Here is a 14,828-nt window from a genome sequence, read left to right as displayed (position 1 = left end):
ATCAAAGGGGCGGGGCGTATGCGTCATGATGAAAATATTTTTATTTTAAACACTCAAATAAAACTCAATTTTGAAGAAACTATGACAGAAAATGAACACATACTAGATTATTAATAAATTAAATGTTTGTGACGCACCATGTCTTTCTCTCATTTCGACCATGTGGAACGCCTGCCCGCTCACGGTGTAAAGCGCGTCCACGCTATTCTCAGAGATGCACTTGACGGCCTTTTGTGCAGCAATTTTTTTTTGGACAAACTAGTTAAGGTGGTAGGGTTTCCCAGCTTAGGTGGGCCGCCCGAACTGAAAAGTGCTGTGGGAAACCCTGAGCTGGGTTTTCACAGGCAGGGTCACAAATGATTAATGATGGACCCGCTGAGTGTAATCTGCCCCCGAGTGGTTCACATGTATGAGGTGTGGGGCTGAGTGATATTTGCTCTGAAATTCAAACATTTTAATTGCCCATCAACTCATCCAGGATACTTGCTACTTAGCAGATTATAATTATAATGCGAAGTGCATTTAAGTGATTCTGAATAATGAGAACTTTTGCTGTGCTATTAACTACTGGCATTATTTGTTATTAACAGTATGCATACAAACTAAGATAAATTGTACATTTAACAACCAACATACAATATTCATAACCAATGCTAATTAATTTTCACAATGTTTCTTTAATTGGCGCCCCTGGAAAGTCAAGGCTAAAATAACATCCAAAGTATCCCACTGGCAATTACGACATCACGTTGACTGATTTTCTATAAACAATCTCAATACAGAGAGGAAAACTTGCTAGAGCGATAATCAAAGAATGCGCAAACAAAATGTAAATATATCTTGATGTCAAAATCTCAGATATGCATGCAAGAACATGTCGACTCTGGCAAACAGGAGCTTATTATACAGTAGGTTGCACAGCACTAAGCTACACATGGACAGACGCATACCAAAGGGAATACTGATCTTCAAGATATTCATTATAGTGAACACAAGATGAGTTTAATCTGTAGAAGCTCATAGCATTAATGCTAGAAACCTGAACGAAATCACGGCTGACTGAGAGAGATCTGTGCATACCTGCAAACACGGATGGCTTTACCATACTACAGTATACATATAGTATAAGAGAGTCGTTGTGGATATTTACATACTGAGCTCATAGGTATAATAAGAGTATAAAAATGTATGCAAATTCCGTAATTTGATAAAAAACTACGAAAAACATAAAGTGCTACTATAGGGGTACTATAGCATGTACTAAAGAGTACTTGAAAAGATTTTAATTTTACTTCGTAAAATCTACGTATAAAACAAAAATGATAACTTAATGACTTGAAATAAAAATAGGCTGTCAACATTTAAAATAACTTATTACACAGGTCTCTGGAATACTCTATTCCGATTGGTCAATCAAGTGGGGATGCATAACAATTAATCGCGATTAATCTATTGCAAAATAAAAGTTTTTATTTACATTATATATGTGTGTGTGAACTGTGTATAATAACTTTTAGACTTTGTTCTTTCTCCATTTCTGTTTGCTGCTGCGTCATTTGTGACCTGTGCTGGCAAATTGAGTTGGGATGAGCAAATCTTCAAAAATAAGTTATTTATATTTTAACATTCTCTATTAAAAAACTTCAAAACAATGGATCTGACAAAACATGACAGAACTACACCTGGTTACGCAAAGCAAAAACAATATTAATATATGTGAAATATATGTTTTTCTTTTATTGATTAATTTTGACATTGAGACAGACTGCTTTAAAGGAATAGTCTACTCATTTTCAATATTAAAATATGTTATTACCTTAACTAAGAATTGTTGATACATCCCTCTATCATCTGTGTGCGTGCACGTAAGCGCTGGAGCGCGCTGCGACGCTTCGATAGCATTTAGCTTAGCCCCATTCATTCAATGGTACCATTTAGAGATAAAGTTAGAAGTGACCAAACACATCAACGTTTTTCCTATTTAAGACGAGCAGTTATACGAGCAAGTTTGGTGGCACAAAATAAAACGTAGCGCTTTTCTACGCAGATTTAAAAGAGGAACTATATTTTATGGCGTAATAGCACTTTTGGGAGCACTTCCACTCGGCGCAGTAACACCCTCCCTCTCCCATTATGAGAGGGAGAAGGGGAGCGGACTTTTCAGGCAAGTCGAAGTACTCCCAAAAGTGCTATTATGCCATAAAATATAGTTCCTCTTTTAAATCCGCTTAGAAAAGCGCTACGTTTTATTTTGTACCACCAACTACTCGTCTTAAATAGGAAAAACGTTGATGTGTTTGGTCACTTCTAACTTTATCTCTAAATGGTACCATTGAATGAATGGGGCTAAGCTAAATGCTATCGAAGCGTCACAGCGCGCTCCAGCGCTTATGTGCACGCACACAGATGATAGAAGGATGTATCAACAATTCTTAGTTAAGGTAATAACATATTTTAATATTGAAAATGAGTAGACTATTCCTTTAAGATAGGCTACTAGACTAATGCATGGGTTTAATATAATGTTACACAACAGATACTTTTTCCCAACAGTTAACCAAACATTCACTTTAGATATAACAGATTATAGGTCATACCTGTGTGAATTCTTGTGAAAACAGATATTTTTAAAACTGTAATTTTGTGTAGATGTCTATAAATATCAGGGTCCCGCACTCACATGTTTGTGCATGCGCTTCAGACGTCAGCGTCAGGAAGATCACTTTTGAGTCTTGTCACTCTTAATTAACTTTTTTATCATCAATCAGGTCCCGAACTTTATCTTTCTGAAACATTAAGCAAGTCCTGCAGTCTATTTTCTATAATTTCTGCATGCTTTAAAAACGAAACCAAAATACGAGCAAGTGAACGAAGACGCATCTTTGCTTTAGATTATGGATTTGGGACGGTACACCTCTCAGGAGATAAAGGTCATTTAAGATGTTTAATGACCATTTAGAGCATTGGATTCGCTATATGAGAGCTTAATGTTCTTATTTTTATGAAAACCTCTGACTCATAAAAACAGCGAGGGTCACTTGCTGCGTCTCAATTCATCCAGCTGTGGGCTAGACCATGAGTCAAACAGAAATTGCATGTTGCGTTAATCGCGCGTTAGTAAAATTAGTGGCGTTAAAATGAATTTGAGTTAACGCATTATTAACACGTTAATTTTGACAGCCCTAATATATGCATGTATATATTTAAGAAATGTTTACATGTCAATATACATTTGTATATTTATGTATAATTTATATTATATATAAATACTTAATATATAAAAAAATATATTTTTCTTAAAATTATACATGCATGTGTGCGTATATATATATATATATATATATATATATATATATATATATATATATATATATATATATATATATATGTATATGTATATGTATATGTATATGTATATGTATATGTATATGTATATGTGTATATGTATATGTATATGTATATATGTATATATGTATATATGTATATGTATATGTATATGTATATGTATATGTATATGTATATATATATATATATATATATATATATATATATATATATATATATATATATTATTATTATTATACACAGTTCACACACACATATATGATGCAAACTAAAACTTTTATTCTGCTTTAGATTAATCGTGATTAATCGTTATGCATCCCTACAATCAAACCATATAGAAAGTGTAATTCATAATTTTTCCTTGAAACTTGCATTGAGCCTATTCAAGATAAATTTGTTTTTCTTATTTGGAAGTTGCTAAATGTACATGCATTGAATGGTAATGTGTGAATGTGCATATGTATGTTTTTAAAAAACAGCTCATTATTCAGCTAACTTGCACGCTCTCCTTTTGAAGCTCTGTCCTCCTTTCACCCCATTAAATCTACGAAATGGCTGTTTTTTTCATATAAAGTTGCTCTAAAAAATGTAAAATAGTTGTAAAACTTTTGTTTTGTTTCATTCCATTAGCTGCGTAAAATCGTACTGTTTATTTTCATGCAAGAATGTAAATATGATCTTAATGCTCTCCACACGAAACTGTTGCTGGCAGAAGTCACACAGTTATTGTTTACAGTACACGATTAGTCATTGCAACGAATTAAGTACTTGTGCCCAATGGCATCTCAAATTGCATACTTAAATTATACATAGTATAGCACAGAGTATTGTTGTAATGGCAAAGTATATACTTAAAAGACAGTACAGCATGCTTTTCTGCAACTGTAAAAGCTGAACAAACCACCACAAATGTTCTTTTTCTGTTGCAAAGAATAAAGAAAATAATAGCTAGAGGTATGAATATATTTGCACACTATAAAAATCCATCAAAAATACTATGCCCCGGATCCACAGCATGCTGTTTCGTCTTCTACACTATTAATGGAGATAAAACTTGGACACAGCATAACACTTACACAAGTCTCTGTTCAAACACAACATATGAGAACAAAGTTAAACGATACACAAATATGAGGGCTTAACCCTGTAGCCTCAATGTAACGAATGCACTTTTCAATGAAGAGTGGAATGGGCCGCTCAGGTGTGACCACATTTGCCAGGGGAACTCCAAAGTAGTTGCTCTCAGGTTTGGAGAGCGAAGACTGGCGAGCTTTTGGCCTTGTTTTCTGCAAAATGGAGGTGAAATTGGTTATTTGTTGGTCAAATGTCCAGTTAAGCTACATACGCGCACAATAAAACAGGTTTAGCCTGAGATAAAATGCATATGATAATCTCAGTATCATGGTAGCATGTAGTCATACATGGAAACAAAAATGTATACGTCAAAAAATCAGATCTGTGTTAAGCCTTGCACTGCAAATGAGATTTGTGGATTTAATAACAAAACAAAATAGCAAAGCATAACAGAGCATATTTATAGATAATTTTAATTTTTGTTCTTAATTTTTTTACTTAAAAAACTTGCAGTGTGAACAGGGCTTAATAAGGAATTCCTATCTTTAATTTCTAAACATCAATCACATAAATCCTTAAGATCTGAATGATTTAAGAGCGTTCAGAACATCTCAACAGTGTAACATTATCAAACTATCATACACAGGGCCTATATTTTACATTTGGAGATCTGTAACAGGAATGCTAAGAACTTTTTTCCCATAATGCTCTGCAGCAGTCAAGAGCATCACGGCTGGTTGGTCAGTGTTGCCACAGTACTGTCAGATAGAGAAAAGGCTGTGATGCTTATTAGACCAGGGTCTGTCTGCTCTACTACAGCCAACATGCAACTCATCTTCCTGCTGTACTTACAAGTCAAATCTACCCTATCATATTTGCCTTTTCTTTCACAGTCTTTTTCCTCACATTTACTAACATTTCTCTCTCTTTAACTCACTGGTTCTCAAACTGGGGGCCGCGTTGCCAGGGGGGCCCCAATTTTATGATATTTATAAAATACATTCATTTATCATGAATTCTGTGTAATTAAACCTAAACAACCGTACACAAGGGAGGGCCGCACTGAAAAAGTTTGAGATCCACTGCCTTAAGTCATCGTTTCATCTAAACCTCCAGTGGTTCCTTCCAATAAACGTTTACATAATTACCATCCACACTATCGCAAAAAAAATCAATGCTTCAATTACACTTCACAGTGAACATAACTAGCCTGACAGGGAGCTACACTGCGACCAAAATGGTCGCATATGCGACCTTTTGAACTGCCGTTGCGACCCTAATTTTTAATGGGTCGCAAATGTGCTACCTAATGTTTTAGACAATATGCTATGATTTACGATGAGCATTTATTAAAACATAAATGTGGATTTTAAGAATACGTTTTATAACGTGCTCTGAGCCATCAACACGTTGGTTTCATTTTGCGTGAAAGCACGTCGTGTCTCTCCCCATCAGTGTGCGTTTGCGTGCTCAGCTGTTTCTCAATGAATTGGGTGCGACGCGACGCAAGCGCAGTGTCTTCCATGTTTCTGAACTTGAGCAGAGGTCTTTCTTCACTGAGGACGCGGGACCCGTGTGGTTCCGGGTTTATATTTTAAATGGTCTGTCGGGTCCGGTTAGGTCCTAGTTTAATTACTTTGGGTCCCAAGTCTGATTAATATTGAGTTTATAACCCGAGTCGATCGGAAAACGGCCATGAGCGCTACCGCGCTAAAGCTCGAGTGCAGTTTAGCGTGCCTTCGGTTTCTATGGCGATGGTTCTTGTTACGACCACGCGCTGCGTTTTCTTTCTCACATGTTTTTAATAATCTTATTATTAATAAACCATATCTTTTCTAAAACCATATCCATATTAAGTTTGCACAGATTGTAGCAAAAAAGCAGTGCTAATGTCAAGCCCATTGACAGAAAGTAGATTTGAAAATAAAATAAGTGGAATAATATTATTGAAATAATAAGTGGATTAAGCTTTTTAAATCGGCAAGAGAGAAATAGAAAGATAGAGCAGAAGCAGTAAAAGTGCCTATTTAATAGAAATTATTACCATTATAACATCAGTCATAACATCAGTCACATTTATAATCTATAGACCTGCACTGTCTATTAATATACTATACATAGTATTGTATTATATTGAGTTTGATAAAAGGGGTCTAATTGCTTCATATATCAGTGCAAAAACAGTAAGTGTTTTCGTGGTGCTTTCACAAACAGTGTCAGCTTTGTTAATGGCAAAGAAAGTTTGGAGTGTTTAGATTAATGAAATATAATGTGAAATTAATATTAATTTTCAATAAATCAAAGTATTGTGTTGTGTCACACATTATTAGTTCTTCGTCATATGTATAGACGGTTTCATCGGACGCACGTGATACACGTCTGGATCCTAACCTTACTTCCGGTTTCGTTTTTTTAATGGTCTGACTAGTTGCTAAACTGATCTCTTGAACAAACGCTTCGTCGAAAATAACAAATGTTTTGGTTTTCTAGGTAATCTATGTGATGTTGTTTTGGTTGTTATAGAAATAAACTACGTTTAAAGAACTTTGTTGTTATTTATTCTTAGCGTAGTTTACCGAAAGTTACGTGCAGCCGCTTGTTTATGTTGTTACTGCTGAAACGGTCTATAGTAGACCATTATTTGTCAGTGGGTAATGATTGCCCTTTTTACCGGTTACCACCACCAAGTAAATTTCAGATCTGTGGGAAACACTGACTGCAACGTTTAGGAAAACAAGGCGGCATGTGGTTTAAAAGATGGCAAGTAAAATAAAAAGCATATCTGTATGCAATACAGTTTCATTATTGTTCATTATTAACCAGAGCGCCTTAATATAACTTGAAAAAAATATGTGCGACCAAATCATATTTTGCGCCAGTAACTGAAAAAGTTGGTAGCGCAAGTGCCACCAGTGGAAAAGGTTAGTGTAGTTCCCTGCCTGACAATGTTATGCAAAAGTAATAAACTAAAGGAGTTGCTATAAATTATTTTAAAAAAGTTGATTTAGCTCAGGTAATTTCAACGTTATCTTAATAATTCATAGCAACTCCTCACTAGTCAATAAAGTTGAAATTAAGGCGAGCACTCGGTCTTTAAAGGTGGCAGCCTCAGAAGTCCGCGAAGAGAACTGAAATGAGACGGTCTAACCTTCGGAGGACCCATTATTTGCGTCAACTGCTGCACGCGCACATCGCCCGTCAGCACGACACAGCGGAGACATTTCTGACTTATTAAAATAAATATGGAATCAGAGAAAAATAAATTTAGTTTAGAAAATATGACATGTTGATGTAGATTAAACTATTCGACAGTATAAAATATACGCAACAAAAATAGAATAATATTAACACAAATCATAACTTATAAATACTAAAACAGTGACAAGAAAAATGTTTCTGATAAATACACACTTTTATTTAATGAAGGTTTTAATTGTTTCTTTTAGAATATCGAGCCATTATATCCAGCCGTTGCAGGTGCGCAATGAATCTTGGGATAACCTCGGCTGTTAAGGGTACATTCGTTCTATCCTTAACATAGTGGAGAAATAAGGACGCATTTTTTGGCTTCTTTCTAAGCACCCTTTGAATTGGGACGGCTTTACTAGCCTCAAGTCGCGCTGCCGTGACGCAATCGGTCTTAAGGGGATCGCACACCGGCCGCGCAGCTCAGTGTCGCGCAGCGTCGAGTCGCGTCTAGAACAACTCGGAGGTATCGTAAACCATAAGTGCACATTTAATAGCACGAGTTTCGTCAGATAGCGCCTATACTTCCAAATGCAAAATATACGTTAGCAGCCAATGTTAATCGTTAATTATTTGGGACAAATATGATGTTATTTAATGTAAACTATGTGAGTGGCGCTGTGTGGCGCGACAGGGATTTGAGCAACTTCCTGAGTCAAAGCTGGGCAGCACGGACAGGCGCCACCTGGCGGTGCCGGTGTGCATATGCTCATAGAAAACAATGTGTTCCAGTTTTTTAGAACGGGGCGGCGCTGTGCGGCTGGTGTGCGACCCCTTAGAATACATCCTTAGAAGGTTGCAGCCTTCGAATTGGGACACAGCTGTAGACTCAACATGTAATGTGCATGTGGTCATAACTTTCAAAGATTTGCATTTTTGTTGCTTACACTGAAACGATAATGCCGTTGTTTTCAAAAACTTGCACTTTAAAAGCCATATACAAAACTTTGCGTTTCAAGATCCCCAAAAAACAAAACTCATAAAAAGTCTCACGCTTTTGGCTGATAACGTTGTCGTGTAAAAGCCCGGAAAATCAGCTTCGTACTAGAGGTCTTCACAGGTCCACTTAGACCTGTTAACCCGAGGTCCAATCCGAGACCTGAACGGATTTGTGCGGGCTGCAAACGGTACACACGTCTGTGCCATTTACATTCGGGCCCAGTTGGGTAAAAAATGGCCACTGGTGGGGTCAGACTCGGGTCTAATTTTGTTGGGTTTGTCTCGGGTCGGGCAAAATTTGATTCGGATCATTTTGAGTTGGGTCTTGGACCCGAGAAAACCTCTACTTTATACATTATCCACCTTTTTATCCATCAGCTTGCAAAGTCAGGCATAAAGCTCTGTAGTTTAACACTTAAAGCATAATGTCAGCAATGCAAGGTTATGAGTTCGATTCCCAGTGGACACAAAAACTGATAAACGAAGTCCACTTGTTGTATTATGAGCCTTTAATAGGCTAAACGAACATTTATTGCCTCATTTATGGACCATAAAAAGAGCTGTATGGACGAGATGTACAGAAACAGGACAGGCTTGTTCTAGCTCTTTGAAAATCAGAAAGGGTGAGGCTTTGTTGAGCACAGCTTAAACCAGTACAGTCCCCTGGGGCTACTGGGCCGTTGTGTTTAATGATGGGTCCCTTCATGGATATTTCCCATAAGGCAATTGATACAAGCAAGGTGATTTAACCCCATGGCCTCATTTTACTGTTGTACAATGAGCAGGACTGGTGGCTTTAACTTCTCATATACCCTTCGGCCCTCACATCAGAACAGTGGTCACTTGAATTGCTACTCGTGTGAATGGAGCGTATTATTAAATTGAACAAAACTTTAAAACATAACTGGACATTTGGAATTTAAAGCAAATAGCAACATAGCTCCATGTGAAGATTCAGGTTGCTGTCATCATAGTTTGGGTTAATTAATAGATTTTTAGTTAGGTACACCCCTCTCTTTTTTCGTATACACAAAAATGACACAAATGAGATTTTTCTGCATACAGGATTGTACAACTACTATATATGAATGCATATAAATTTGAATTTTGAAGAATCGAAGCACAGATCGGGGAATTGTTAAGGTCCCCCCAAAACTTGAGGAAACCTTACCGGAGCAACATTTTCTCGGGATAAACATCTAAGTAGTTCATGTCTTCATTTACTCTTCACTCAATCTTATTCCTATTTTTAAGAAATGTTGAAGGGATCTCTCTATTCTCAGTTTATTTAGTTTTGTTTACAATGCCCCATGCAGCCATTACCAGTTGTCCAAGTAGGCTAAAGCTCCTCAATCGACTTTCATGGGAAAGACTGTTGGTCACAATTATGCTTGGAGGATATCCCATCCAAATAAGCCATAAAACAATCAGCATCATAAGTTCAAAAGTAAAAATCCTGCTAATGTGTTCTAGAATAAGCAAAAAGGCAAATTGGGCAATATTTTTCCCAATATTTAAGCATTTTCCCATTATCAGATATCGGTATTGTAATATCGGATTGACTGATAAACTGACCGTTTTAAGAATTGCGTGCTGGACCCATCTGAGGAGAGGAGCTAACAACAACAACAACAGCAGCAAACACAGCAAATACTACTTTGCCTTAATTAATCAACTTATTTAACATAAAAGCCATAAATGCACAGATGAGATGTGTTATAAATGCCTGATATGCTGTATGCAGCTTGTCACGTAAGTTAAACTGATCCATCAAATCCTGTCCTAATAACGACGTAGCTTTGCATGAATAAAACAGCCATGAATGAATGCTTGGTGGAATTAAAAACAAGTTTTTAAATGAGTTTTTCTGTTATTTATGCTTATTAGTAGCCTCGTACAAGATTTACCCCAAGTTATATTAACATTTACAAGATAAACATTATTTTGCTAAAACATCTAAATAAATGTCTGTGGATATTAATTATTTATTACCTCCGTGAGCTGTTGCAGTTTGATACAGTTAATGCGTGAGTAAAAGCATGGATAAACAGCGCTTTGTCAACAGCCATTTCATAAGCTATTACAACAAAATTAATAATAATTATTCTGACATAAAATACCAGTTATGAAATGCAATGATATATAAGCTTTTTTGTTTGTTAGTTTCCTGACAATGTATTATTTCCTGTGATATTATTCATTAAATTAATATTACTTCTTCACTCTTTCGGACCCCTATTTATTACTTTGTATGCAAAGAGGGAGTGATTGTTATTATTATTATAAGGGTTTGTTCAGTTCAGTCGTGTTATAGTAAATTGTGTTGTATAACAGTAAATAAAAATCGGTTATCAGGCACATAAGCACCCAAATATTTGGTATAGGCATCGGTTTAAAAAAAAATCGGTATCGGTTGATCTCTAATCTTGATGTTGGGCAGGATTTCCATTTCCACTACTTCCATACTAAGATTTACATTTACGGATGTGGCAGTTATTCAAAGTGACTTACAGTGCATTGAAGCTATTTTTGACTTTGTACATTTCCTAGGAATCAAACTCAAGACCTTTGGCTGAGGTCAGACAGATAAACAAACAAATTCAGTGATGAAAGGTTTGTGTCACTTAAAGATATGAACTTAAATTACATTAATGCATGAATGCATACACTATAAAAAGTGAAAGCTGTTCTACTTAAAAAAAACTTTTTAAAAAATTACTTCAACTGGTAAACCCTAAAATAATTAAACATTTGAGAAAATTTAAGTTGATTAAAAATTCAATTGATAACACCTAAAAATCTGTGCATCTTATTTGTAGAGAAAATACTTTTAAAAGGGCAAACATTTTGCTGGAGTCCAGCAGTTTTCACTTGTCTTTAATAAGCAGAAATTGGCATCAATTAAAAATTCATCCATATCATTCAGTTGCCAAAACGGTAATTATCATACTGTACATTGTGTGCATTACTCAAGACAACTATCTATCTGTCTTGCTAAACTACAAAAACATCAATAATACACAATGCTTAAAGGAACAGTATGTAAGAAATGTATATCAATTAATTATAAAATGGCCCTGATATGTCACTAGACATTAAGAAATAATTTTCATTTCAAATGCTTATATCACTCACAACAGTGGTCTGGCCAGAATATTGTCATTTAAAAAGTGGAGTTGCAGCCCTCAACTGATGTTGTCATTTTGTGTATTGACCACCAGTTGTGTGATTGCAGTACCAGTTCTAGCCACAAGTTTTGTGATTGCAATACCAGTTTTGGCCACAATCCTACATACTGTTTCTTTAAGTATGGATACTGTTATCTCTTTTGGAATCTGCAATTCTTCTGTAAAAAAGCCAGATCATAAAAATGTACTTTTTAAGTACTGCCTTAATTACAGTTTCACATAACTAATGCTTACACATATTCCACACAACAAAAAATAAAATTTCATTCAAAAAAAGTTATTTCTTTGAGGCCATTTACACCTGGTAATAAGATGCAAACTAATATTATGTTAAAGGACAAGTTCAGTATTTTACAATTAAAGCCCTGTTTTCAGATTGTTTATGATGAAATAGAACGGTTTTGACTGAAATTTCGACATATGCGGCTGCCCCGAGGATTTTCGGGTGTTTGTTGTTTCACCTCCCACCTCTACAATGGGTGTCTAGGTGCACTGGAAAAATCCTTCCTAAAATGCATTAAACTTTAGTTTACAAATACGTGAAACACACCGAGTGGTCAGGGGTGTTCACTGATATGCTCACACAAAAATCGCTGCAAAAGACGCTTTGCAACAGGTGTTTTACCATTTGTTGTAAACTTGTGGACCTATTTTCCAAACGCCTCACACCCGTATATTCTTCCGTTGAGAGCTTGAATAATAGACACACCAGCCCCGTTGGTGGCAATAATCCACCTTTGCCAATTGCAAGAATACAAACAACGTTCCCGGCGCGGAGTAATAATGCGTCTTTTGCAGCGATTTTTGTGTGATCATATCAGTGAACACCCCTGACCACTCAGTGAGTTTCACGTCTTTGTAAATGAAAGTTTAATGCATTTTAGGAAGGATTGCACCAATAAACCCATTATAGAGGTGGGACGTGATACACGAAACACCCGAAAATTCTCGGGCCAGCATCATATGTCGAAATTCCAGTCAAACCGTTCTATTTCATCATTAACAATCTGGGCTTTAAGTGTAAAATGCCGAACTTGTCCTTTAAAGCATAAGTCAACTGGTTGTGTTGAAAGTAAACATGATGAACAGTGTTTTGTATGTGTATATGTAAGAGCTTTCTTTGATATTTCAGCGCAATTGATGAAATAAGCTTGCACAACTTTCACATAAAGCCTAAAGGTAGCGCTGTACACTGTGTGTTCACGCTAGAAGTCAAAAACGATGTAAAACATTGTGCTCGAGACAGCACATTCAATCAATTGGCGGAGAGTAGGCAGTCGCTTTTCGAACACATTCGACCACATGCGCGTTTTACACCAGAAAAGCAATGCGATCGAAAGCGTTTTCGACTACCTCTGAATGTGGTCGAAAATGGACGAGCTCAAAACTTTTTACACCTGTCTTTAAACACATCTTAATACCAGGTGTAAACAGCACCTTTGTTTTGTTATTCTGATAACATCCAGCTTTTCAAAGAGCAAGAGCTCATACACAACTTGATGCACTTTTACAAAAGCAATACTTAAAGCAATACTTTATTAAGGGAAAATGTCAACTTTCGGCAAAAAGATCAGTGTAAATTTCTATTACTTTGTCTAGTGGGAAATGGAAATGTCTTACGTAGCTTTTGAAGAGCAGTGCAGTGACACAAATAGTCTGAGCGCACTTGGACTGTCAAATAAAACATTTTCTAAATAATGCCGAATGCCTACACAAAACCCTACAAAAACCACATGTACTACCGATTTATCACCCTTGAAGCCAGTAGTTTACATATGCAAAATATTCTAAAAAAGCTCCAAGTCATTTACAAACTCATTACTTTACCATAAAATACATTTCTAAAAGCATTCATTGTTATTTGAAAACTATCCCAGATAAAAAATAGCACAGATCACCAAGCAAATGGTGATCTGTATCTAGCAAAACTGTGCAAACTAGGGATGTCAAATTATGCATTTTCCCATATTCGATGATCATTTAAATTAACGATCAATCAATCGAATAATCGTTAACAGTAATAGTGCAATAAGCCATTACAGCAGCGGCATATAGCCAATGACATAAGTGTGCATAAAAACGCCAGCTTCCTCACGCGAATTAAAAGATTTTATTTTGTCTAAATAATATGCTAGTGGGATTGTAAAATGAGTCAATGCAGTTGGTGTTTTGATAAAAATCATCAATTTAATCTCGTAACGACATATAGACGGGTTGCACGGCGACGTCACTAACTGGTTGCGCGCGCAACTGAGAGGCAGAAAGAAGAGAAGTGCATTGTGTTGTATGCTTGTAGCGGTGTCTGTAAGTCAAAATGCCAAGGAATTGTTGCGTGGAAAATAGTACCAACAGAGTCAGTGCTGGGTGCCTGATGTTAACATACCAGTAGATGCGACTATTACGTTACTAGCATTATAATTATAACATTATAATTCATACATGTATCACAATAACACTGCAAAAATAAAGACAGAAAAACAGATCCAACTAAAATCAAGTCTTATTTATATACAAACAATAAAGAACGCTTCAATAATTAAGGTTGTTGCAGTAGCGGATCAGCTCACCAATCGGGCTTTCTGCCTCCTGGATGCGCGCGCACCCTGCAATGTTTGTAAACTTGCAACCCCTCTATAATGACTAATAGACACAGTAAACTCCGCCTCATAACGGGCACTCCGCACAGTCGCATGCATCAATGACAAAATAAAAGTTTCATTATCATCAAGTGTTATTTTTGTAGTTGTTCACCTTGCTTTCTGAGTCAATACACCGCTTGTTGTAATTATATCCAAGAAGCACACGAAAGGGCACTTTTCCCGTCGTTACCTCAGCTTTAGACCTGCGGCGTACTTTCAGCAAAGATGCTTATGTTATGAAGACTTCAACCTTCCATTAGAAAACCCGCAACAGTGTTTAGCGTGTAGCGCCTCAGACAGTCATGATGATGATCAATGATATATGTTGCGGGAGTTCAGAGTGTAACTACAGTCAGTTACAGTTTACATTTAACAGTTTCTTGCCAGAATTTAAGTT

At 36.3% G+C, this 14,828-nt stretch overlaps 1 protein-coding gene across 1 annotated transcript in view; it reads right to left on the bottom strand.

Annotated features, from left to right (window-relative positions):
• The window catches only part of arhgap35a (Rho GTPase activating protein 35a), a 94,071-nt gene that overhangs the window by 21,643 nt on the left and 57,600 nt on the right, over nt 1–14,828 (bottom strand). The window contains exon 3 of the mRNA XM_073862818.1: nt 4,494–4,631. Coding sequence (XP_073718919.1) covers nt 4,494–4,631 — 138 coding nt within the window. The remainder of the gene's footprint in view (nt 1–4,493; nt 4,632–14,828) is intronic.

Source organism: Misgurnus anguillicaudatus, chromosome 24 (genome assembly GCF_027580225.2).
Source record: "Misgurnus anguillicaudatus chromosome 24, ASM2758022v2, whole genome shotgun sequence".
Lineage (NCBI taxonomy): Eukaryota > Metazoa > Chordata > Actinopteri > Cypriniformes > Cobitidae > Misgurnus > Misgurnus anguillicaudatus.
Note: the sequence above shows the minus strand (reverse complement) of the source record. Positions and strands in the feature narration are given on the sequence as shown.